At 40.3% G+C, this 27,836-nt stretch overlaps 1 protein-coding gene across 9 annotated transcripts in view; it reads left to right on the top strand.

The window, feature by feature from the left end:
* The window catches only part of ERC1 (ELKS/RAB6-interacting/CAST family member 1), a 214,022-nt gene that overhangs the window by 172,387 nt on the left and 13,799 nt on the right, over positions 1 to 27,836 (top strand). For 5 of the 9 annotated variants that reach the window (XM_048499842.1, XM_048499841.1, XM_048499840.1 and 2 more), the window contains 2 exons: positions 6,000 to 6,101; positions 20,013 to 20,201. In XM_048499842.1, coding sequence (XP_048355799.1) covers positions 6,000 to 6,101; positions 20,013 to 20,201 — 291 coding nt within the window. Of the gene's footprint in view, positions 1 to 5,999; positions 6,102 to 7,389; positions 7,457 to 20,012; positions 20,202 to 27,836 lie in introns of those variants that run through there. The other 4 variants (XM_048499846.1, XM_048499844.1, XM_048499845.1 and 1 more) reach the window with 1 other exon arrangement.

Here is a 27,836-nt window from a genome sequence, read left to right as displayed (position 1 = left end):
CTGATCTTGTTATTCTTGCCTTTCTTCAACAAATTTATTCTTTAATATTGAGTTCTCTGTTTTTGCTTCAGCAGAGCTAGATGCTCACTTTAAAATGGAGTAGTACTTTTTACAATAATCCCTACCATTGTAGTTGGAAATGGATAGTGGACTTCAGGGCCACACCACACATAAAAGGTTTTCTAGAAAGTCATAATCATATTTGGGGGGGCGGGGGAGAGATCTGTTCTATCTTTTATAAAAAAAACTGCTCATGTTTCCAAGCATAATTTTTTTTTCAAAAATGCTTTTAATGTTCGTTGTATTGTAATGACTTTCTTAGGTATGTGGACAATGAACAGTAAACAGGATCATGGCCAAGTTGTAGGACACAGCAAGGCATTTTCCAGGCATAGGCAAAAGTTATTGTAAGAACCTTAATAGATTTCAAAGAGATGTTTCAGAAGGAAAAAAATGGAGAACTAATTTGGACAGATTATGTGATAATGTGTAGACTGTATGAGGTGTTGATGAGGTCAGAAAAAGTCACACAAGAATTGGCTGTTCTGAGACTTCTCCAAATGTCTGTGTTCTCATGGCAGATTCATCCATATGACTAATTTACCACACCTACCTTCAGCGTGTGCCGAGGGAATATAAGCCTAAATGGATTGACTTAAATCCCCAATTTGATCATGTGAACACTGTTTTACAGGAATCCAAACAGAGACTAAATGGGGACATTACTCAAAATGCAACTGTCACATCTTCATCTTTGCAGGAGTTAGCAGTGTATTTTATATAGGATGATTGGATCCTCTCTTGGGCTTTACAGGGTTTACTCAAGTTGATCCAGGGATCATTTCCATTACAATAACTTTTTTGTGTTTTCCTTCTACCAAAATTGATTGATCAAGATGTATTTACAACAAAATAATGTACTGACCAGGATTTTGAAAACAGTGGGAGCTATCGGTGACTGAAACATTTAAAAATGAGCCTCTATGTATTTTCCTTCTGAGCTTAAAGGGTTATGTATTCAGTGTTTGTGTATTCAGTGAAATATTCAACACTGACTAAAAAACGAAGTGAGAGAAATCTGGAGAACATTGTCTTTTTTAATTTGCCAAATGACTGAGTTGCCACGTCTATTTTTCACAAGGACATGCCTCACATTGGGACTTTGCGAATTGTATGCTAAAACATTAATAGAGCTTGTTTAGGGTGATTAGCCAAGCCAGAAACTGCAGTGTTCAGGTTACACAAAAATGAGACAATATACGCTGAGATCATTGTTTCCAGAGATCTTTATAATATGATGGGGAGACAGGGAGTGGAGGAGCTGGTTTGAATATCCCAATTTCATCCAAATCTTTGGTTGAGAGAATTATCTGAAAATACTTCTGCAACTGAAGTGAATATGTTTGGGCTCTGTGGGCTGCTTTGATAGTCGGGAGATAATGCTATAACTAGGACTACCATCAAAGTGTCGCTTGCATTTTTGAGATATCAAAGGAAGTGTAAGCTTTGTTTAATAAGCAAAAGATAAATTTTTAAATATTTCCCTGTTGATTCTGTATGACACTAGGATACTGGAGCTACCATAACCTTTTTTTCAGTGTGCCCTTAGTTTGCAAAAATTAAAATCAACAAATCTGTTGATTTGCTATAAGCTTGTAGCCGTAATTATAAATTATCCAAGTGAGAATAAGAGATGTTCTTATGAAAATGTTTGTATAATTAAATGAAATGTTCGTACTGTTGAATAAGCTATGCAGCACTTTTAAAATGGATTGTATTGTAATGACTATCTTAGATATGTGGATGGGCATCTTTGTTTTTTTCTAGTATCTTAGCTCATGTAGCCCGTACCAGAGTTTTGCTTCAGAAATCATAACCTTCCAGTTCATGGTGACGGCAGTTTAATGATATTTTAACCTTGCAAAAATAACTTTGACATAAACTTCATGTTTGCTTCTGTGTTTACATTTGTAATGCAACTAATGGTATATGAAGAAATGTGTAAAAAAAATGTATGAGCAACAATATTTTAGAAATAAAGATTTTTACCATAGGTGGCAGAGTTTAAGCAATTTACAAAGGCCTCTTCTTGGCTACATACACAGATAAATTGCAGAAAATCCCTATGCAATGTGAGACTGGCTGTTGCGAGTTTTCCAGGCTGTGTGACCGTGGTCTGGTACTTTTTCCTGCTAACATTTCACCACATCTATAACTGGCATCTTCAGAAGCCTGTCATGGTCTGAGGTTTGTGTGAGATGATACCACAGAAAGAAACACGTCTCACTGTGACATCCAACTCCTCTCTGGGTTTCAGGCTCCGGGTCTCCCCTTTCATTGAAGTCCCAGCTTGGTTAGGGTAGGTGGGGGCCCCCTGTCACTGCTTGGACTGCCTGACTGCCTGTAAGCGACCTTCCGCCTCCCCGGCCAGCCAGGTCCACTCAGAATTGTTCTGGGGTCACTCTGCACCAGGGACCATCTGAATTCAGTCAGTTCTTGAAGAAATTAACAAGAGTAGCCTCAGGCCAGGTATGAATGCAGCTGGCAAGGTGGCAAAATTTAGAGGCGTACTCAATGATGGATCAGGTCCCTTGCTTTAGGTGCTGCAGATGCATGCAGACTTTCTCCTTCTGGAACTGATCTTCAAAACAATTACACAGGGCAAGCATAAACTGGTGGAAGGTCCCCAGCTTGGGTGCACCCACCGCAAACAGCCCCATGGACCAGGTGAATGCCTCTCCCTGAAGCAGTGCACTCCGCTCTCTTCAGATGCAAAGGAAGCTGTTCAATCATGCATGAAGGTCACCACCTGGATCCAATGCAGCAACTTCTCAGCTGTTCCATCAAATGACTCCTTCCCTCTCTGCCCACCGTACTGCAAAGTGACCCTATCACTGGAGTTGGAACACGCAGAAGCCTCACTGGTTGCATGGGCAGCACAAGAGCGGGTCCCACCACTTTTGGGAGAGGGCTAGGAGCTGAAAGTACTGGTGGTTATCCCCTGCTCCTTTGTCAGTACCTGATGCTGGAGTGCCTCTAGTTGTCTTGTGATCTCCTGAAAGCCTTTTTGCATCTTGCCCACATCCCTTCATAGGGCTTTATTAACAGCCTCCAAACAACGGAAGTCCCGATCCATGGAGGGTGATTGATAAGACTCCCTCACTTCTGCAAGCTCAGCCTCATTCCAGTTCACCCCCAACCAGCAGTACCTCATAGGAATGTGCAACCACAGCAGACAATACTGAACATGCGATGGTGACGCTAGGGTCCCAATCCATGGAAAGCTGCTGAGCCCAAGGTCATCTGGTCCTGTAGGGGTTGAATTTGGTACAGCTTCATCCCCATTATCCAGCTTGGAAGGACCCCCCCCCCCCCCCCGCACGTCCTTGGGCTCTTTTCCATCATCATCAGGAAGAAGTGAAGTGGTGCCTTCATCTGTGTTGGGGTTACTGACCATGACTATCACTTGGATCTATCCCCACAGGATAGACATGTAAAGAGTTCCATCAAACTGTCATGCCCCTGGACTGTTCAACAACAAGACTGTGTTGAAACTATTTCCTTTATTGAAAATAGCATCAGGATTAAGCATTTGGACTTCCACTGATGGAACTAAAAATTGAGCACCAAAACAGCTTCCATTCTTCCTTCACTCCATTCCCCCCCCCTCCATGTTGCTTAACACTGCCATTCAGCACTAGTTCCCAGGGGAAACAGGCACCCCTTAATTTCAATGGGAAGGCAGAGGTACAGCCTTCACCAAAGCAAAACAATCCATACTGCTCACTGCTTTGAAGTGTAAAAGCCAGCAGCTGCCTTAACGAGATCTTTAGCCCATGCCTAGAAGTGAAACTTAAAAACAGGCAAGAGATAACAATCCCAGACAGAGGATCTCACATCCCAACTGGGAGGAATGACAGGATCAGGCTGAAACAGGGTCAGATCATGACAATAGCTCCCTTGAATTGCTTTTTTGTAACAGAAGTAATGTTTTGCATTGCTTGCCACTTCCAGTCGCTTTCAGTTGTGCATGAGCAGTGAAAAACCTTTCTGGAAAGTACCGGTAGTTAGATTTTGCACCAAAAATTTTAACTTACTGGTACATAATTTTTTCAACCAGCCATGGAGTTCTCAGCCTGAGGCATTCAAGACAGCAGGGACATAACTCTGTTACTCATTTCTTTCCCACAGCATTTAGTGGTTAGACCACACTCTCTCTGTGTGTATCTGTGTGAGTGTGTGAGAGAGAGGAGACAAAGAGCAAGAGAGAGACTGACTGGGGGAGAATAATGGTGCAAAAACATTTATATGCATTAGGTAAAACAAAGCAGATAGAATTACAGAATACAGACTGGGGAAGATAAAGAAGTCCTCCAGAATATAGTTCATTTTCTCTTTTTCTTTACAGCGAATATGCCTCTGCAGTCCTAAATGCTAATATAATTCTTATTCACGTATACCCTTCTCCCAAATAGACACCTAAAGCAGCTTACATTCTCCTCCCTTCCATTTTTTCTTCACAGTAGCCTTGTGAGATAGGTTAGTCTGAGTGTGTGTAACTGGTGCAAGGTCATCAAGCAAACTTCTGTGGCAAAATTGGGACTTAAACATGGGTCTCCCAGATCCTAATCTCACACTTTAAATACTACACATCATTGGCCTTTGAGTTGTATATTCATTTTACTTGCTCATGTCTTGCACTTCCTGTCTTCAGGTTTTACATCAGAATCCTCATGACAGTGAATCCTGGCTCATGACAAATACATTGAGGGTTAAAACCTCAAAATGATAGAAACAGTGCCTGTAGCTTTAAGAAACAAAACAATACCCTCAGTGGCTGTTGCTAGGTGACCACTACTTCAAGCCTAAGTTTCTTTCAGTAAAAGGCAGGGTCAGGGCCCTTTCCAGGGCTGTTTGGACTTTTCTACAAAGGCTTACCAGGGCAGGGATGTTGTGTGGTTTCCGGGCTGTATGGCCGTGTTCTAGTAGCATTTTCTCCTGACATTTTGCCTGCATCTGTGGCTGGCATCTTCAGAGGATCCTCTGAAGATGCCAGCCACAGATGCCGGCAAAACATCAGGAGAAAATGCTACTAGAAGATGACCATACAGCCTGGAAACCACACAACACCCCAATGATTCTGATCGTGAAAGCCTTCTACAATACTTACCAGGGCAGTCACTCAATCCACCCCCATGCAAAAGCCAGCATAGTGCAGTGGTTAGAGGTTCAGAGAAGGATATGGGAGAGTGCAGTTCAAATCACCTCTCCAATGTGGAGGCCCACTGGGTGACCTTGGGCCAATTACATATTCTCAGCCTTGCCTCACAGGATAAAGTGGAAGAGAGGAGAATGATGTTAATTGCTTTTGGTTCCCAGTGTGCAGAAAGGCAGGATATAAGTGAAATAATATAGATAAAGATGGGGGATCAAAAGGTGGGTGAGTGGGAAGGAGAGAAGGAAACGGGAAAAGTTATTGTATGTGGGTTGCCAGAAAACAGGAAATAGAGAATTGTAAAGGGTAGGGGGTTCAAGGGAATGTAAGGTGGCCCTCAAGTTTTTATGGGTTTCCCACCACACAACTGGGTCCACCTCAGTGGCTGGCACTACACATAAGCCATCGAGGCTGCCAGTGGAAAGGAAGAAAAGATGAAGACAGTGGGGCAGATAAAAGTAGGTTGGTTGTTCAGTAGAAAGGAAAGAGGGAAGCAAGAAAAGGAAGAGGCTAAGGAGGCTTTCAGAGAAAGGAAAGAAGAAATAGTTGAGGAGAGGAAAATGATATGCCCCCCGCAACTTCCTGTGTATCCTCCACTTACAATTAATATAATTTTGTGCAATATAATCACATTTTCATAGTTCGATTTTATCAGTCTTTTGCCTTTAGCAGGTGTTTCCTGTGACTTATCTGTGTGGAATCTGTTTCCCAAGTCAATTTAAATTGGAATTAATTATATGCATAGCAGGAAATTTAAATTGATTTTCTTTTTAATCTTTTGCAGACACAAAATCGCATGAAATTGATGGCAGATAACTATGATGATGACCACCTCAAATCGTCATCTCATTCCAACCAAACTAATCATAAACCCTCCCCAGATCAGGTAAGATCTTTCACTTTAAAGTGATCTTTGCTTATTAATTCTAGTTAATCCTGATAGTTATAGTATCTGGGAACAAAAGCAACTTTGTCTAACTGGAATTAAAAGAGTGAGCTTGCTGTGTTCATCACATAGATGTATTTAATCTTGTATACATATCAAAATAATTTGATTTTACTGTTTCAGAAGTATTGTTCTGGAATAGGGTGTATTCCTATCTTTTTTGCAGTGATTCATGTGAAAAGTGTGCTAAACTACTTATCTTCCTGGAAGCCTACACTCGTTGATTAAATCTTCAGCCTTGTTGCCTGGCTGTTAGGGAGAAATTGTCTTGATTCCCCATGAGGAAACCACAGCCTGTGCACTAAAGGACAGCACACTGTTCCCTTACAAGCTCAATGAGGCCTGACTTAACAGGGAATAAATGTATACTTTCTAATGTATAATCTGCCTTCACTGAGTACACTGGAATGTGCTTCAGAAGTATCAAAGGGCTTCGCAAACAAGAGCCAACTAATAAGAAAGATTTTTCCAATTTATCAATATTTGCCAGCTTAGTTAAAATATTGGTGATCATTGTTTGGTTCTTACTTATGAAAGACAACAGTCTGAAAACGAGCATATGGATTTGGAGGGAATATATCCTGATTCATTTACATGGTGGATCTGTGTGCGCGTTGGAATAATTATGATGGCCACTTGCAAATTCACTCTCCCCAGCACTTCCTACCATGCTGGGTTTTAAAATTAGTAATGAACCAGTCACTAGATTGAAATTAGTAATGAACTAATAAAATTCGTAATGAACCAATCACTAGATTGAAACTTCCAAGCAGTTATTTGGAGATGTCAGTGATAGCATTTGTCATGGTGAAGAAGCAGCACTGATGTTGTGGATTAAAGCAGTACTCTTCAGTTCTCAGTTTCCTAGAGAATAGAATGATATTTGTTTTGCACGCTGAAAAGGGGCAAGAGATTTTACGTAATGTGATTTATGACTGAAAGAGAGACAGAGATCCTAGGAGATTAAGAGTACAGTCAGCAGTAGAAAAGTCTGGTAGCTGGAATCTGCTTTCAGCGTATTTAAACCATGAGAGATTGACAGTTCAAGGCAACTACAATGATTTCAAGATATTTGAAAGCATCAGCATAGTCACTGTAAGGAATTAGAAGCTTCTTGTTCCTAACACTAGAACACTATTCTTGTGTATGCTTTAAATACTAACTGACTCTTTATTTCATTCCCATGCTGCTCTGGGGCTTTTCCCCCTTCTCTTCTCTCAACCAATAGGATGAGGAGGAGGGTATTTGGGCATAGCCAATCAGCTGCTCTTAGTTCAGCCATTTTGTTCAGAACGGTGAGAATCGGCTTTCTTTACCAGTAGAAAAGTTTCCCATGGTCACTCTTGCATCTTGCTTCTGTGTGATTCATGAGGTTTGGGTGTCTTTCCTTTCCTTTCCAATGTGGTCTCTGCATGTAGATGTTTTTCCTGATTGTTCACTGTACTTTTTTTTTTAAATCTCTTTTAAAATTTGTTACTATTCTGTGTGGCATTGTGGGGATAAGCTCCCAGAGCATGTGACTTGAATTAGTGTGCTAAGTAACAATATGATTCAAGTTGAATCGGAGAACGTACTCCCTGTAGAGGAGCAGTACAGTTTAAACATCGTTACAAATACTTGCAGTTTAAAAACACTTGCAACAAAGCTGTACTCTAAGTATTGCATTTAAAAAACACATAAGTAACAAGTGACCCAAGAGGTTATTTTCCTATTTTTGAATTTGCAAGATTTAAGCACAATGTTGAGATTGCTGCAGGATTGCAAATCACCCTGAATTTAACTTTAAACAGTTAATGAAACAAAAGAGGATTTGGAGCAGATTAATAATAACTTGAAGGAAGAAGTAACTCCAACCTCTCTGCGCACATTCTGCCTGATTAATTGCCTCATTAAATATATATTGTTACATTGTTCAGATCCTACATTCCAAGTCCAATTATCTGGCAAGGCTAATCCAGCTGGGACAGGGTCAAACTTTTAATTTCACAACCTGGAGGTTGAATTGGAAATTCCTTTTTGGAAAAAAAATGTGATTTTATTCATGCTCACTGGTGATCTCATGCCCCTTTGGAGTTGCTTCTCTGCTGTGTCTGTGTGTTTGTATGTGGTGATCAGCTGTTCAAGATGATTAAGCGAATGTAAGTATTTTCAGAAGAATGCCAACATTGGTAAGATGAGGTAAGTTGGTGGGAAAATGAGGAATTCACTCAGATTAGGAGCCGTTCGGGCTCATTTTCATCATAAAATGAAAACAGTGTGGCAGATATTGATCAGAGGGGGTTACAAAATGAATTCACCGTCAACAGAGAAAAGAGGGGAAATGCATGCCTTTTCTAGTCTCTAAATATGATTTGTCATTCTGTCAGCAAAGTGTTAATGGATTGTTCTTGTTTGTGTTACTGGACCTGATTATTCTTATTCTGTCCCGTTACTATGGAAAACCAAACTGCGACAGCAGATAAATTCCTGGGACATTAGGGCTTGTTTACCACTGCTTTGCTGAGATTGAAACTTTATATCTGAAATCATGAGTTCAAGGGTAAGCCAAGAGTGATGCAAGAAAGGGCTAGAAGAAAAAGTCACACAGAATATAAAAATGAGAATAGACAAAGGGGAGTGGGTGAGAAATTGATTCCTTTATTACTTTAGAAAGTGGAAATATTTGTCTTAGTAAAGTGTCAGTACAAAGTGGGTGAAATATTAATATTCATAGTCAGAGTTGTGCCTGCCCCCCTTTTATATGCACTAAGGGTGAGCAGCCTAGTACCATGATCATATAACCCACCTTTCTGTTCAAAAAGAACATGCAAGGTGTCTAACAAGCATGAAAAATCATTTAACAAATGGAAACATCAAAAGGTAATTAATAAAAGAGCACCCAGTTGCAGCTTGAGCAGCCAGGAAATGGGGAGGAAGAGACAGAAAAGCTCCACCCTTCATGGAAGGTTCTCCTCAGGCAAAATTCAGCTCAGCACCCAGTTACAGCTTCCTTGTGATGGATTCTGCAAGATCTAGGCCTTCCATTGTTACTGAGACAGATCAGAAGGGTGAGGGTGGGAAGGGCTTACTCCTTCAATGTATCACATCCAAGGTGAAACTTCTTGCCTGATAAACCATAATGTTACATTCAACCTAGAGCCCCAGGCTGTTGTCATATGCTGGAGAAGCCAAGTCTTACAGTACTGAATCATAACTTTCTACTTCCTGTCCCAGTGGAATGCAAGAATTGTTGTTAGTAGCACTGGTAGTAACTCCCTAAGTAGCAAGGAGAAATGAAAGGGCCACACCAGTCACAGGAGATATGGTATATAGAAAGGTCATTCCATTGGCAACTTGCTACTTATATTCTTTGAAAAACCATTGCAAAACTAACAGATTTCCCTGAACAAGCCTCTTGGATGAAATGGTTTGGGAATTTTATCTGAGTAATAAAATATGTTTTGCACCACTGGTCTTGGCCTTATTTTTTTATTTCTTGCAGCGCCTTAAGATCTGCATAGAGGACAGAGATCTTGTGAAAATGTTTTTGAGGTTGTTGCTATCACTTGGATTAGCTATCATCTCCATTTGTGGATGCTACTGATAAGAAATGTTTTTAAGCCTCTGGGGCTTACTGGGAGGTTCCCTGGAAACTTAAGCCTCACTGTGACACATGTATCCTCCTGCTTTCCCCCTTCTTTGGGTATCTTTAAGGGCAATAGAAGAAGCTTTGCTTAGAAAACTACCAGATTCTGGCCTACTCATTGGAGGAGTTAAGCCTAAACACACAAATGCTCAAAAAGTAAAGGATTTATTTTGTAAAACAACATAACATTTATAAAGTTAGTATTTAAATATAAGATAAAGGAATTCTATTTCAGTTATACTTGCCATGGACTTTAAAAAGGCAAAAAACAAAAAAAATGTTCAAAACTTAACAAAGAATCAGCTTTCCCTCAGCTCCCTACAACAGAACACCCAATACCTGTTTCCTTGTCAGTCTGAGATCAAATAAAATTGTTAACATCTAGATATGTTACTAACCATCTCTCTTCTTCCTCTTCTTCATAACCATCATAGCCTCTGGCTGTATCCCCTCCCCCCCAATACCTTCAGTGGCAGCAGTGGCGTAGGAGGTTAAGAACTCGTGTATCTAATCTGGAGGAACCGGGTTTGATTCCCAGCTCTGCCACCTGAGCTGTGGAGGCTTATCTGGGGAATTCAGATTAGCCTGTGCACTCCCACACATGCCAGCTGGGTGACCTTGGGCTAGTCACAGCTTCTCGGAGGTCTCTCAGCCCCACCTACCTCACAGGGTGTTTGTTGTGAGGGGGGAAGGGAAAGGAGTTTGTAAGCCCCTTTGAGTCTCCTACAGGAGAGAAAGGGGGGATATAAATCCAAACTCCTCCTCCTCCTCCTCTTCTTCTTCTTCTTCTTCTTCTTCTTCTTCTTCATTCTTCTGTTGATCACGTGAAAATCCCTTATACTGAATCACACCACTGATCTATCAGTATTAGTATAGCCTTCTACCACCATGTATTTTTAAATAATCTACTGGTGCTACATGTGATTTTTCAGCCCTTTTTAAAGCTCTTCTCAAAATCCTTTTCTGCAGGTGAACTCCTAAAGTTTTCATCCCCAAGTAGTAGTGAAGTCTTAGAACAGCTTACGTTTGCTTACGTTTGCTCACATTAGTCCTTCTGTTAATGTTTGCATTGCTCATTTCTTTCACTCTCAAGTGTGCATATGCCATTATTCTGGAAAGTTTCATGCACCTTGATGTCTTTCCCCCATATTTTGCTTCCTTGTCCAACCAGAACTAGTTAGGTCATCAGACCGCATGTGGTCTCTCTGCTCAACCACTAGTACTACATAATCCCTATGATTGAGAAACTTCCTCTCAATCTTCTCCTTTCTTCTGCAGACCCATCAAAAGACTTTAATATAATAGGTGCCATTATCATATAATCTCCTCAGACGGAGGTCACTCTTTGGAAGCAGATTTTGTGTGCTAGTTCCAACCCCCTGGAGCCATGGATATCTATGTTTCCAGAGCAAAACATTTGGGTATGTGTGTAAATTCCAGGAATTAAAATCTGGAAGTGGATTGTGTGCTTGTTAGAACATCTTGGAGTGACCAAGAATTTTGGCTCTGTTACTCATAATAATCCAATTTTCTAAGAAGTAAACATTGTAGCAAGATTTAATTAATAAAAAAGTGCAGCAAGTTCCCATGTGTAACTGCAGAAATAAGACAAATGTTATTTATATATCTATAGAAACAATGGCTAAATATATTTCAGAATAGCAGGTGTCAAATTCTTCTGTTTGTAAGGAATGCCCAAGATGATTTTTTAAAATAATAATTTTACAATGGTAATTATATCTAAGTCTGCTGTCAGCAATGTATGACTTTGTCATGGTAGTTCTATGGCTGTCCAAATTTTTCAGTGGAATGTAGTTTAAGTACTCCCTGGGAAGAGAATACCAGAAATGCAGAAAACCACAGCAATAAATTAATCTGCATTCACAATATTAAATGTCCAAGTAAAGATTGAATAACACAAAGCACGTCAAGGGATGTTATTAATGCATTCTGCAGCAGTTGCAGCCTCTGGTCAGTCAAAGGTAATGCCTGTGAAATTTATGTTGTGAAGGTCCATCATCAAAGTTACTGCATCAAGTTGTTTGCATATAAATTAAGAAGTAGTGGGTCATATTATTCTCACAAGTTCCTGAATGTGTGTTTCTGGTTTTCCCCAATGAAGACGAAGTTGCATTTTTTTTAGGCATTGAAAACCTTAGTCATTAGGAAATGCTAGACCCAATCATGTAGCATTATCCCTTATTTCTCTACTACCACTCTTTCAAGGCGCCAAAGTCCTTGTCAGTGTTCGCTCTGAATACTCAATTTCATGTCCAGCCATGATTAATGAGTGTTGTGATTTTAGGATCTGGATTAAAAGGAAAATTAGTTCTGTCATCATCTGTGTTACTTTGATTTGTATTCTTTTATATTGATAGAAACAGGAAACAGAATGGAGCTCCACAGCAAAGGCCATTTAGATGTGAGCTATCAAAGCATTATCGCCTTTGGGTCCCTTCCCATCAGGGAATTACAGAAGTACTGAAGAACAATCATACCAGGAGAGGCAGTTCCAACCTCAGCACTTCTTTTGTCTTTCCCTAGAAACGATACTCAAGTTTGCCGATTTTGCACTGCCTTCTCTAGGCTAATATTTTATGAATAAGAATATCATAATACCATGTGATTTCTAACTGATAAACTTCGACATAAGATAAACCTGTAGCATCTCCACGTCCTGAAACTGCCAGGCAATTATGAATGAGGAAGAGGAGTTTGTGTGTATACCCCCCTTTCTCTCCTGTAAGGAGTCTCAGAGCAGCTTAAACACTCCTTCCCTTTGTCTTCCCACAACAGGCACCTTGTGAGGTAGGTGGGGCTGAAAGAGTTCCAAAGAACTGTAACTGGCCCAAGGTCACCCATAGCAGAGAAACAGTTCCAGTTCACCAGATAAGAGGTTACCGCTCATGTGGAAGAGTGGGGGAATCAAACCCAATTCTCCGGATTAGAGTTCACCACTGTTGACCACTACACCACACTGGCTCTCAACTCTCAGCATGACATTGTTAAAGTTGCATCTGAACATGGTCTACATGAATAATTGGGCTCTGCTTTTGATGCACAGAATGTTCTAGTGAATAAGGGAAAGAGCAGGTTGACTCTAGATTTCTGTGGATCATTTAATCTGGGTTAAACTACAGCGTATAAAATTTAACTTCTGTAGTAATCTCAATAAAATAGAGTATTCTGCTTTCCAGGCCTCATTCCAAGCTATAGCTTGACCTCTAAACAATCCACATCTTTTAATAAACTAAGAAGTTTAATCTATTAAATGCTGTGAATGGATGAGAATAAATGTTAGTTCTGCTGCAAAGTAAATATATATTACTGCTAGTTAATAAATCTGAAATAATACTCTGAATTGGCTCATTTTACCTAAAGGTCTTATCATTACATTACAGAACATCCCAGTCTATGTTACCTCTTTCACCCTGTCCGTTGCCAAACCTGCCAAGCATTCTTTAAAGCTAATCTTCCATCTGTTATTCCACCGGGCAATCCTTTCCTCAAATTTAATGTACAATTCCATCATTTAGATTGTAGTGCCCTTCCTGTTATCTGGTTCTCATGTTGCTTGTTTTCTCATTTTGGTTATTTTTAATCTTGTGCTACTTAATTAGTTAAGGAGTAGCTATCCATCTTGAAATAATACCACTGAACTTTCTTGATTTTTCTTCCTGATTCTGGTGTCGGATGATATAGCCTCCAGCAGGAATTGTGTAGACTTTGATTATTGGATGGGTGAACAGATTTAACTAAGGTGTGACTGGACTTTACCACAGCCCTGTGTCACATTTACAGGTCAAGGACACATTTTAAGCAGGTGATTAGAAACATTGTGAAGAGGGTAGATTCTAATATCAAACTAGTTTGAAATAATAATAATAATAATTTGGATTTATACCATGCTTTTCTCAATTGCAAGGGGTATCAAAGCAACTTACAAACTCCTTCCTTTCCTGTCCCCCCAATCTTGTGAGGTAGGTGGGGCTGAGAGAGTTCTGAGAGCACTGTAAGTAGGCCAAGGTCACCCAGCTGGCTTGATGTGTAGCAGTGGGGAAACAAACATGGTTCCGCAGCTTAGAGTCCACCATTCATGTGGAGAAGTAGTAAATCAAATCCAATTATCCAGATTAGAGTCCACTCCTCTTAACTACTACACCCTGAAAGTAAGCCTTAAATTGGTTTTATTCAAAAAAGCTATTCTTACATTCAGCTGCTCTTTGCATGCAACGATTGGGAATATCACCCAGAATCCTAGGTATATATTTGGGTCTGAAGATTATCATAATTGTGTTATGTTAATGATTAATGGTTTATCTTTATTGGCATAATGGTCTAATTTTCTGGAAGAAGAGGCATACAAATTACTACTAAGAAGTAATTGAAAAGCTTGACTTTTTATTCTGTTTGCTTGATCTCAGATGTCTGGTGTGAAGGCTTAAAAGAGCACTGGAGAGTACAAATTAATCATCTTTTGTACAGCATTTGTTACTACTTTTCCCTCCATGGGGACCCAAAGCAGTTTACAAAACTACCAATTCAATCAACTAAAGTAAGCAAACAAAAACAAAGGGTACATTATGCATTCTGGACCTTTTTGGGATCTGCTGAGCTGGTCCATCAAAGCCACAGACCCTTTGTCTCACATTTCCTGTCACACTCAGACTTTAAGAGAAAGTCAGCAAGAGCTTACTTGGCTCTTATACAGCTGGCAGCCATCTTCCCACAATTCCCCACACTTGGTCTTTGCCAAAGGCTTCTTGAATGCAGTTTCAGTTTATTTTTCCCCCTTATTATCACACAAATTTGTAATTGTGTTATATGCTGAAAAGGAGTTGAAAATTAGAGTGTTCTGTTTTCAAAGAGCACTAAAGGGTTGTTGTTGTTTGTGTTGAAGCCAAGAGGCCACTGTGTCATCAGCCCCACAAAGTATGTTGCCCACCCTTTCAGTAAAGAAAGCAAATGTTTACGTGAACTCTCTTGACTATATGTAAGCCTAGTCTCTATGTATTAATCCTTTTAATCATTCATTTGGGAAGGAGTAACAGATAAATAAGTGGATTTAGGAGCGGGAAAAACAAATATTCAAAGTGGACGCAAGGTTTGATTCATGGAAAAGGTTCGTGTATGAAACACTAGTGGACATTCTCATACATTTTTAGTGCTTTTCTCATGGTTTCAACCTTTTGACATCAAGCGGACCTTGTCAGCATAAATGGAACACCCTTAACACCCCTTATCACCTGGAGGTCCTATCCAAACAGTTTTCAGAGTGGAGTAAATATCTGTTGTTTCCCTTCCTAAATTCATCAGGAACTAATAGTTGTGCACTCTTGGTATGGCTGTCCTTGCCCACCTTTAAAGTTTTAACTAGCACAGAAAAAGGGTTCTTTGCTATGGCTTTTTGCAAGAACTGGGCTTTGTGTTTCTTAACATATCGAACAGTATGACAACATTAGCAGTTGTCATCACATAATTTCTCATTCCCTTCCTCTTGAAATATTACTTTGTTTCAGTTCCATTTAGTGCCCTGCCAATTTCCAGAACATTTATGAGGGGAAAAAATGAAAAGCTGACATGCACACAAAACAGCATTTGATGTTGCCGTGATTTGCTCTCGTCTTCAATCCTGTAGGGCAAGTTCTGTATTCCTTCACTTGGGTGGAAGAAAACCCACTTCCAAAGTTGTGAAGCTCGGGTCGGACATAGGACAAATGGTGGTATTGGTTTTGGTGTACCACGGAAGTTGTTATAAAAGATTCTAAAAGATTAGGATGTTTGAAAGGAGCTAAGAGCCATGTGCATTTCTGCCATTACCAAAGTATCTCAGTTCTGAAAAATCGTTAATCTGCTATTCTAAAATCCACTGAGACCAGAGACTTTTGTAAATTGATTGCTGTTTGTGATGTGGATAGATAGATATATAAGCTTCTATAGGGGGCTTTTCCAGAAGACTCAGAGTCTAGCACAGTCTTGGAGAGAGAGCTGCTATATGTGTTATGTTAATGATTAATGGTTTATCTTTATTGGCATAATGGTCTAATTTTCTGGAAGAAGAGGCATACAAATTACTACTAAGAAGTAATTGAAAAGCTTGATTTTTTATTCTGTTTGCTTGATCTCAGATGTCTGGTGTGAAGGCTTAAAAGAGCACTGGAGAGTACAAATTAATCATCTTTTGTACATCTTTTGTACTGTACTACCAGTCGCAGAGCTACAAGGGGACGGGGTGTGTGCCGTGCACAGGGTGCACGCCTGGGGGGTGCAGAAAATCGCCTCAGGCCGCTCCCCCTTTTCCCACCCCTTCCCCAGAACTTTTTCAGGCTGCAAAAGGCCTGTTTGCAGTAAAAACGGCCTGAGGAACTACAGTTCCCAGGAGACCTTGGGGCTCACAAGGTCTCCTGGGAAGTATAGTTCCCATCAGGCCGTTTTTACTGCGAACAGGCCTTTTGCAGCCTGAAAAAGTTCTGAAAAAGGAAAGGAACTAAGGTAAGTGTGGGAAGGGGAGAAGGGGGGCGCCGCGTGGGCAGGGGCGGGCGGACAATATAGTATGTGCACCGGGCGCAGTTTGGCCCAGCTACGCCTCTGCGGGGCAGTAAAACCCTGCACTAGTCCAACCCAGGTTGAGTATGTTCAGATGCAAAAATGTTTGTTCCAGTATATTACAATTTATTAAGCATGCTTAATAAATATTGCCAGTCTGTTGGTTGAGAGCATTTTCAGCATTAATATAAAATAAGGTAAGATAGCATATTGTACTGAACCAGCTTCTATAGATGTGTTTACATGTATTCACCATAAAGTCAAAATTCCTTTTTTTGATCAGTATTTTTTTGATCAGTATTTTTGATCAGTATTTTTTTGATCAGTTTTTATTTTCCTTCAGGAGAAACGAGGTTTAAATTTGGTGATGCTGAATAAACCCTTCCTTGGATTCCCAGGGTCACTGAGAAATTAGCAGAAAGGTTATTTTGTAAAATATTCTGGTTCAATCTGGTCAGTGCATTATGCTCCTAGACAGTCTTTAGGCTGTATAAACACTTGTAACCCAGCTTGGCAATTCCATCCAGCTCTGCCTTTCTGCCTGGCAGGTGCTTTTGCATCCTCTTAAGATAAGCTGGTAGCTATGGGAAGCACTAAGACTTGAGCTAAGTGGTCGGCCCAAATTAGTTGTGGGAGAGAAAGAGATAAGGACATCACTTGCTCCTTGCAGTTAGTGCATCCCAAGAGAAAGGAATGAGCTACTCTGAGAGCTCTGCTGTTCTCCAAGACAACAGAAGAGCCCTTCCCAAAATAAGTATCAGTAAGATTAGCAATCTTTCAACAAGTGCCTTATCCATGGATAAATACACTTCAGTTTCCAATTTAAAATCTGTTAATCTCATAAATTAGATAATATTAGTACTCATGAGAAAAACTGACAAAGAAACATTTTGGTGTGGGCCTTTTTATTTTTTTAATCTCCAGCTCCTTAAACTGGAATCTCCATGTCCTGTTTGTATCTAATAAAGCCCACCATTGGAATACAGAATTAACTAGACAGACAATTGCTGTGCATTGGTAAGATAATATTTGTACTATGTTAATTTGAAATTAATGGCTTTTCCGTTGTAGTTCTCTTTACATCTATAGAAAGCAACAAACTTGGAAAAGTTAAAGGAGATCTGGGGGGTCATTTTGGTATTATATACTAGTTTGGATCATGCACTGTTGTTCAAGTTCAGTGATGGCGAACCTATGGCACGGGTGCCAGAGGTGGCACTCGGAGCCCTCTCTGTGGGCACGCAAACACAGAGTTTGTTATGTGGGGGGCAAAAAATCACACACACCCCCACACACACCTAGGCTGGCTTGGGCCATCGAGCATGATGTGCGCACACTGCAGTGAGCAAGGAGGACTCGGCTGGCGGGCTTGGTGCCTGTGCTCCGGGTGGCTGATGCCAGGGGTGGGGGCAGAGGAGGCAGAGATGCTAGAGGGGCACAGAGCGGTGCGCGTGGGACTTGTGGAGGCTAGAGCAGGCTGGCCCCTGCTCGAGCGGGTGGGGCGGAGGAAGAAGGAACCAACCGGTTTTTCAAAACTAAAACCTCAGCATTCAGGTTGAATTGCCGGGTTGGCACTTTGCGATAAATAAGTGCAATTTGGGCACTCGGTCTCAAAAAGGTTCGCCATCACTGTCCTAGGGTCATGATTCACCCATTCAAAGCATTCCACAGTTGCTTCACCAAGCTTACTCCCGAGTAACGCGCGCAAACCATTTTTTCTAAACTAAAACCTCAGTATTCAGGTTAAATTGCCATGTTGGCACTTTGCGATAAATAAGTGGGTTTTGGGTTGCAATTTGGGCACTCGGTCTCAAAAAGGTTCGCCATCACTGTTCTAGTTAATATCAGAGCTCGGCATATGTCTGTGGACTGACCAGCTGTTTCTTTGTATTTGAACTTTGAAACTGTCAACCCCAGACATTCTACAGTCCTTCATTTCTGTCCTCTTGATTTAAAATATATATATATATGTTGATGTTGAAGGGGGCTGCTGAGATTGTGTTGTGTTTCAGATCTACTTTGATGTACAATTTTGAGACAATGAATCTGGCAAAGGTGTTCCTTACTATCAAACTTGTAATAGCAAGTAATGTTGTGGTTAGTCACCAGCTTGAACGTATGGATTTTAGTTATGAGCCACCTCAGCTGAAGAACAGAGAGGATATTTTAAATAAATGAATGAAGTTGGGGGCATGGATTTCCAAATATTTTTCCTGATTCTGTTCATTCACATTTAGAATGAGTGTCCATAAAATCCTATGTCTCATGGAATCCAAACTTCTGAAAACAGGAAGAACCAGGGTACAGGAGAGACAAAAAATACCATGCAAAAAGAAGTGGAGGCTAGATTAAATGGGAGTTGCTGAAGGGATGATAAGAGGTATTAGGATAGAAGGAATTTTTTAAATTCCTCAGCATTTTGGCTACATACTCGAGGAAAGTAACATTGCCAGACCATACTATGTACTGTTTTCAAGATATCATTTCCAGGGCTCAAATAGGTTGAGAACTGCTTACACAGATTCCAGACTAAAACACTGAATTTCAGTAGCTAAACTTAATAGAGATGTGTTACAACATGGCTTCACTTTGCAGTAAAACCTACAGAGCTGGAATTGCTGACAAATTATCTGCTCCTTATAGAACACTTACTGTATTGCTTGCGGCATACCTTTGACTTACTAGCTAAAAATGGTAAGCTACTACTGTAAGTGTGCTAATATGAAGAATTTTGTAACATCTCATAGGAATGCTAGTGTTTCTGCTCTTTGGTGCAGTTTACTACAAACAGTGTCAGTAACATTTCATAGCTTTCCTTGTTTAAGCCTGTCAAAGCCTTCTCAAAACTCTCCTCTGTCTTTTGGTCCTTTCCTTTGACCTATGGCATTGCCTTTTTTAATCTAAGCTCCCTCACAGTTCTGTTCTATGCTGTTTCTTTATACAGTGCTAATATGCTAATCCTAATGTACTATAAACAGGATTCTACAGTCTTACTGGAAAAAGGTTTTGACACCACTAATCTGTAACTTTCAGCTCCTCTCCTGTTGCACAGCCGTTAATCCATTCAAAGAGTGTTGGAAACATAACAAAGGGACCAGAGCAATTGTGTGTTCATGGACGCTGCTGAAAGTTGTGCCAGCACCTGTTTCTGTTGATTAAGAGATTATCACTCTTCCACATTCATGAGTAGGGTTAGTGGAGTACAACTGGAAAAACACCTTGTGGCTGCTGAGATACAGCAGGTGCAGCTGCACATTTGCCTGCCTGCGAACAGTTTGGAGATTGAATGCCATTGCAAAATTTGTATTTTTAGGACTGTCCTTTTTTATATATTAAAGTTTAATGGGCCATAAATCCATTGAACCTTAGCTCTGCACTCTTTCTCTACCAAAATGACTTTTTCAAACCCCAAAGTAGCTTTAAATAATTTTCTAACATACAGTAAAGAATTTGTTGTTGTTGTTTAAATGTGTCAGTTTGGTTATGTTCCCCTTTCAAGTTAAAAGAAAAAGTAGATTTTCATCCATTTCCTAAATTCGTTGTTCATCCCAAATTAGATTTTAATTTATAATAAGTGATTAATATATAATTTAACCCTCTTCCAACTTTGTGTTGCACACTGTGAGATACCATTTTGCTTACATTTCAGGCTATAATTGGCACACTTTTTCTTATTGTAGGTAATTCAGCCTCTTTTAGATCTTGATCAGAATCGCAGCAAGTTGAAGTTGTATATTGGACATTTGACAGCCCTGTGTCATGACCGGGACCCCCTGATTCTCCGTGGACTCACCCCGCCTGCATCCTACCACCTGGATGATGACCGTGCAGCTTGGGAGAAGGAGCTGCAGAAGATGACAATGGAGCAGGTCAGAGTCTTCATGCTTTGTTATTGGTGTGCTTAAGTTGAACACAGATAAAACTTGTTAAGTATTCAGAGGCTATATGCAATAAATCTACAAAGAGTCATAGTATCTAAGGCAGGGGTAGGGAACCTGCGGCTCTCCAGATGTTCAGGAACTACAATTCCCATCAGCCTCTGTCAGCATGGCCAATTGGGGAGCAGCATCTCCATACCTGAGCCCCAGAGCAAGTCATCAGGCACATACATCAAACCAGTAAGCAGCCAGAGCCCCACATCTGCATCCTCAATCACCATCACCAAACCCTACTTAGTGGAGGAGCCACCAGGAAGCTGTGGAGTGTAGCAGGAACTGAAAATGTTGTGTGCTATCCTGAGTAGTTTAAGAAACACTCCTTGCTTAGGAGGGGGGTATGGATGGATCGTTCTGAGCTTATTACAGTACTTAAGAGCATAGGCTAGTCCTAGCACCCATTAGAACAAGATTTCAGACTTAGAGCTATTCGTGGACCTGCAACCTGACTGAAATTCAAGGTGAAGGAAAAGAGATTCCACCTAAACATTAGGAAGAACTTCCTGACCGTCAGAGCTGTTCAACAGTGGAATTCACTGCCTCGGAGAGTGGTGAAGTCGCCTTCTTTGGAGGTTTTTAAACAGAGGCTACATGAGCATATGTTGGGAGTGCTTTGATTATATATTCCTGCATTGCAAGGGGTTGGACTTGATGGCCCTTGTGGTCTCTTCCAACTCTATGATTCTATGAAATTGATGATGGATAGACCTTACCAATGACAACTCTGTCTCTGGGCCTATTTCACAACAAAGTATAATTCATTATTCAGTCCAATGCAAAACTGGCTTTTTTTATCAGGTACGCCATCAAAAAAAAGAGGGGGGTCATCTTACATTCATGTACAAGCTACGGTTGTATTTAGTTTTTAAAAACTGGGGGGCTGCATAATATTTTTAGGAGGTTGCCTTACATTCAGGGCTGCCTTCCTTTCAGATAAATATGGTATGTTTTCTTTCCTCTCAAACCAAGATTGAGTTGGAATTCATCATCCTTGTCCAGCTACACAGTAGTGTCTTTCATCCATTCTTCGTGCTATCTTCACTAAACTCCCTATCTGCCTTGCTCTGCGTTTTTCCCACTTTTCTGTGCTGGCTTTTAAAAAGTGATGTTAACGTTGTTACTGTGACATGAAGTGTCTCTTCTTCTGAATTAAACTATGATACAGTTTACTGACATCAAATTAGTCTGTACTGAAGGTATATCTGGCTCCCCCCACCCCAGCTTTTAGTTTAAGAATATTGGCAGAATGATTCAGTGTAGTATATGTGAACCCGGAGTATTTGCAATAAAATGCCAGCAATGACTACAAATGAATTCTGGATGATAATGCAAGTCCTGATTTTTAGTGCTTGTACATTTTTTACCGCCTCTGGTTTTCATCTCTTATGTTTGACCTTCTCTCCTTGCATTTTTTTAACTTAAAAACAATTGTAGTCCAAAAATATGACAGTAAAATAGCAGCCAAATTCCAGGAAGCTAACAGAGGCAACCAAGTCCAACAATTCAAAACAACAAGGATTTCTGAAGATAAATGTGTCTACCACACCGTTCCAGGAATGGAGTGCATTTCAGTTCTATTCCTGTCTTCACACATTTGTGAGAAATAGACCATATTTTCCTCCTTTGGGTATTTTGGGCCTAAAAGTTTCTTCTCTCAGCATCTCACAGCTGGTTCCCTGTTCTTTTTTTTTAATTACAGAACTTCTAATAACCTGCTTAATGACCACTTGACTTAATAATTAACTTTTCTTTCTGTTCTCTAAGCATTTGGGGGTGCCTTGTTTTCTTAAATTAAACCAACCAAACTGACTGTTTACCAGTAATACATAGCACAACAGAACGTATAAATGTTACTGATTTTACCTAATCATATAATGTTTCTGCAATGCCCACCCTACCTGTGGCCTCCTTGAGCAAAAAGCACTGCAGCTTTCCTATAGTATCATGGAGGTTTCTAATATTGGAATGCCTGTATTTCATTCCCTTCGCCAAACAATTCTGTTTGCACATTTTTGCCACATGGCTTTTTAATCTACTTAACTAGGTGTTCTTTCTTGGCACACACGCACTGTAAATGTCTAATTTGTCCTCCTGTAGATCACTTGAGTCAGTAATCCTCAATGCAAAGGGATAAATCATCCCAATATTGTATGGCCTTCAACAAGTGTCAGTTGCCCAAGAGCTAGCGTTAAAAGAGAGAAAGGAGGAAGACCCAAAATGAGATGGATTGACTCTACAAAAGAAGCCAAAGCCCTCAGTTTGCAAGATATGAGCCAGGCTGTTGACAATAGGATGCTTTGGAGGACATTGATTCATAGGGTGACCACAAGTCGGAAGTGACTTGACACCACTTAATACCCAGTGTTAAAAGCTGCTGTGCAGCTCTTTTTGATATTAGGGTCTCTCTGTATTTATTGTACCTCTGCCCGGACCCAAAAAGTTCCCCAGTGCCTAACAAATCTAAACCCTTCATCCAAGCACAACCATCTGATTCGCTCATTGAGACCTCTAATCTCTCTCTGTCTGGCTGCCCTTGCACATGAAACAACAAAACATAGCTTCACAAATAATCATTAAAAAGCCATCTCTTGCCTAGTAATCCAAATCCCCCCAGACACACACACACACCCCACGAACTGCACAACTACATTTCCAGCATCATTAGTGCCATCCATCAGTTATTCCCCGGCACTGCTTACCAATCTACCTAGGCAGCACTTGAAACAAGCACCCTTTGCCCTGTGCCAGTTAAGTCTCTTGGGTCAAACCACCATCTCCAACCTATCTCTCTTAGTTCCCAGCACATATGTATAACGTCTGCCTGACAGGCAGATAAATTCATGCTTGCAGAGACATAACTGTGCAGTAGCCATCCTAGGCTGGCTTTCTGCTTTTATGTGTAGTTTTGCCTTTTATTGCCTTTTAACCTAAAGCCAAGGTGTGTGTTAGGAGCTATGTGTGTTAGGAGCCAGAAGTGAGAAAAATAGAGTTGCTAAACTTGCACAGTTGTCCAACATGATCACCACTTACTCTTCCTCAGTGGCTCTTATCACTGTGGCACTTCATTGCCAGCGCTGTCTTGTTCACAGAGCTGGATCTGCCTGGCTAGAAGCCCTGAATGTCAAGCTGTAAAAAAACCTTCATTCTCCTGCAGAAGCCAGAGGCCCTTATCTTGCTCTTGCATTCTCCTCTCTTTTTTCTTTTCTGATAACTTAGCATGAAACAAGTAGTCTTTTTGTCCTCTCATGCCAAGTTCTTTCTGGAACTTAGCAAACGTAGCTTCATGCAATTATTTAATTGAATGTTAAGATGATCATGTGGTTTGGTGTATTTTTTCACAAATGTTGCATTTTTGTCATGCTACCGCTACTGAATATTCAGAAAAATATCTGGGCAAGAGCAATCTTAAGATAACACAGGGAGCAATGCCGACTTTAATTTACTAGATGTGTAGTAATTTATAAAATTCATTACAATTCCAAGGTGATGAATGAATGATCCTTTGGGGGATTTTCTGAGCAATGAACATACCTTTTCCCTCTGTGGTTTAAATGAAAAGACAAAACATTGTAAAACACATAATGGCGCAGAGACCTCAATAAAATAAGCCCTTTCGTAATATGAAAAAATATTAGGTGTTAACCATTTATATTTCTTTTCAGACAGTTGAGTTCATTCCGTTTTTTTGTTAATTATAACCCCATACTTTATTGATGCACACATTTTTAGAAACAGACCCAATTTCCCAGTAAAAATAATATAAAACTTTTTTTCAACTGGAGTACAAAGACATTATGTTCTAACCCAGTGGTTCTCAACCTTCCTAATGCCGTGACCCTTTAATACAGTTCTTCATGTTGTAGTGATCCTCAACCCTAACATTTATCCATTTTACACACGGAGATCACTGATGCAGAGAGTCTTAGGCGACCCCTGTGAAAGGGTCGTTCGACCCCCAGGTTGAGAACCACTGTTCTAACCTATGACAATTTTAACTGGCCTGGCAGCGATGTATTGTACGATAGTATCTTTTTGTACCTTGACCACATTTGTTCCCGGATATGTTTTGCCCGTTGAATGTGTGCCTTTTAGTGGGTTTAATCTTATATGATCTTACATTAAAAATGATACAAGATGTTTAGGAAGATTTAGTTGAGTGAACTTATGCTTTTGTATTCTTTCATTCTTCCTTTGTAAAATAAATACCATTAGGTTGACTGTTTTTAAAAAGCCCCTACAAGAGATTATAAAAGCATTAGCAATGTTAAATGCCATCAATTTATATTGGGAAAATTCCAGGAGAAGTTGAACCTCATTTTATAGCTGTTCATCCCACTTGGTTGGGGGCGGGGGGGGGGGGGCAGGACAGGAGGAAAGGGGTTTACATTACTTTGATTGTGAAAGGAGGGCTGCTTCTCATTAAATGTTGACATATGTTCTGACATGGGTATGATTCATGGGTGCAACTGTTTCTTCAAAAAGAAATTATAATACACATGTTTGTCTTTAACAAACGAGTCTTCTTTCAGAGAAGTCTCTGGCATTATATTTCCATATTTCTTCAACACAGCGTGGCTCATGAGAATACATCCATGTATTTGAAAGTAGCACAGAATGCTACACTATCTGAAATGAATTGGTGCACTTACTGAAGCCCACTTAAGATGGGTAGACATATTTCCATCCTTTCTACTTTGGAATGGTGTAATTCTGTCCCATGTTCCATTGCACCTGTCTTAAGATCATACCTGGAAAATTCCTGTAATTGATTTCTGAAACAGAACTGGCACAATTAGCTCTTACTGCAGTTTTCTGTTCTTTGTATTCTTATAATAATCTCCCCCTACTATCTTAAGTAAAGTCTGTACCTAAGCAAGTGTGTGGCTTGCAGCATGTCATTGGGCACACCATGGGATTTGCATTCCTTTTAGCTAATGGAAGGATCCCAGGTGGATGGGCATTTGGTTTTTTTTAAAAGTTCAGATGCAACTCACATTGTTTAGCTTTCAGATTAATGTCTTCCTTTAATTGAATGGAAAACAAAGCATGTTGAATCTGCAATTACTTGCCATGTATACACACACACACACACACACACACACACACACACACACACACACACACAATTGAGCTATGATTCAGTGTATACAATCTCTCATGCTGTAGCTTACCTAAATGGAAAAAAATAATGTAGATAAAAGCAGTAGAATGCTAATGTAGTGTGGCAAACTGTACATGTGCAGCTGCCTTTATGATTTACACAGATCTAAACTGGAACAGCTGCGTAAAGTAAACACATTAGTGCCATGTTGCAACAACGAGAAGGCTGCCTGGAATTAGTAATCCTGGGAGGAAATTTGCAGTGTGAGAGTTTCAGAAATACCTATATGCATTATTTCTCCCTGGGAAGGATGGTATGAGTTGGTGAAGGGAAAAGCTGTAGAAAAGCATTTCATTTCTGACAAACAGTTGTTGAACAAAATTTAAAGGAAGTCAGTGCTTTGCGCCAGAGTTAATTTTTTGCTCACCTGCTTAGAACTGAGGTAATAAAAAATTAGGCCAAGACCGATGATGGAAATAGGTAAAAATATATTTTATTAGTTAATATTTCCTATGTGTTTCATCCAAAAGGCTTTTTCAGGGGAATCTGTTTGTCTGGCAGTGGTTTTTCAAATGATACTCTTCTTTGAAAAACTACTGAAAAACTAACAGATTTTCCTTAAAAAGCCTTTGGGCTGAGACAGAATAATAAAATATATTTTACCTATTTTCTACAATCGGCTTTGGCATTATTTTTTATTTTTTGTTCTGGTGTGACCCTTTTATCTCTCCTTTTAAAACTGAGGTAAACAAACCTATAGAAGCTCTCTAACTTGCAGTGCTGGCATTATGTTCTGTAGTCTAAGAGATACTGTGACTTGAATATCTCAGAATCATCAGTTAATGAACTGAAAGTAGTACCATCTGTGTACCTTAATTAACAAGTTCCCATGTTCATAGTAAAATCCAGAAGTTACCAGAAAATGTTGTGTTCTATATACTATATTCATCAACTGGGCAGCCCCAGTCCAAAGTCCAAGGCAACTGGGGATGGCATCTCTGCCATGTCAACCTCCCACCTCCAGAGAGCTTTCCAGTGGCATGGGGAGGCAAGAAAAACCCTACCACCAGAAAGCCCTCCATAGGATTAAATGGAGTTACTCCGAGCCCCAGGCCACAGCATACCTGGTTGCAAACTAACATTAGCCAACTAACATTGGAAATGCCCCGGCCTGGCCCCTCCTGCGCCAGCATACAATTGGATACTAGTGTTCCTCTGCGGTGGCCCCAGCTTTACAGTTTTGCCACCACAGAACTGTGCGGTGGGCGGCTGCCACGCCTTTGCCACCTCCACCAGTGAGGGTGCCCCTTGTGCCGGCAGAGGGGGCAGACACTTCAGCGGAATCTCGTGCCAGTCCCCTAGTCAGTTTGCCCTCCCATTGAATTGTGCTTATATTTAATTTACAATTATGTCTTTTAGGGCCTTGCATATTTTACAAACCTCCACACCCAGAAGTGATGTAATCAAAATTCTCATAGTCTCACTTGATGATGTTCCTCTCGCTTTCATATTAAAAGAAGAGTTGGATTTATTTCCCCCCTTTCTCTTCTATAGGAGATTCAAAGGGGCTTACAAACTCCTTACCCTTCCCTCCCTCACAACAAACACCCTGTGAGGTGGGTGGTGCTGAGAGAGCTCAGAAGAACTGTGACTAGCCCAAGGTCACCCAGCTGGCGTGTGTTGGAATGTACAGGCTAATCTGAATTCCCCGGATAAGCCTCCACAGCTCAGGTGGCAGAGTGGGGAATCAAACCCGGTTCCTCCAGATTAGAGTACACCTGCTCTTAACCACTTTGCCACCGCTGCTCCTTTTCATTACCTTTTCATGATGGAAAATATGCCATTGTCTGAGTCAGTATCCAGGTGTGAGTACTTCTGATACAGTAGTTTTTATCAAGAAAGTATCGTGCCAGTGCTCTCCCAAGAGTATTACATAATAACATCAGAAGAAACTCATAAACCTCTATGGATGCTTGCTGTTGTGCTCTCCCTCTCACACACATAATATCATTATGTAGTGTTTAAAACTGGTCAAATAATTTAATTGCTCTTTTGAGGATGTGCTATGTATTAAAAACGTTCCAAGAATCTCCTATTAGGACTACTGTTTAGGACTACATTTCTATTCAACCTTTCTTGTGTATTTGTATCTGTACTGTCATCGGAGACTGTTGTGTAATGGATTGCTTGGGGAAGTTATATGTGCACTCTTTGCATATGAGAGAGACTGCATGTGGGAGTAATTGTTTTGTTTGTTTCCAAGAGTTAGTGCCTTTGGTTGTGTGAAATTTGTTGATTTGTCTTGTTCATCTGACAACTATTCAGAAACCTGTCCCTTAAAATGGAACCAGGGCTAAGTTCCTGCCATAATCATGAAAAAAGACGACTTTAAGTGTCACTCATATCAGGTTTCTGTGACCTGAACTACTTTTCTTTTTAACATTTTTGTTTGGAGTTTGTGGAGCTAT

Source organism: Sphaerodactylus townsendi, linkage group LG06 (assembly GCF_021028975.2).
Source record: "Sphaerodactylus townsendi isolate TG3544 linkage group LG06, MPM_Stown_v2.3, whole genome shotgun sequence".
Classification (NCBI taxonomy): Eukaryota; Metazoa; Chordata; class Lepidosauria; order Squamata; family Sphaerodactylidae; genus Sphaerodactylus; species Sphaerodactylus townsendi.
The sequence above is the reverse complement of the archived record's forward strand: the minus strand, read 5'-3'. Positions and strand labels throughout refer to the sequence as shown.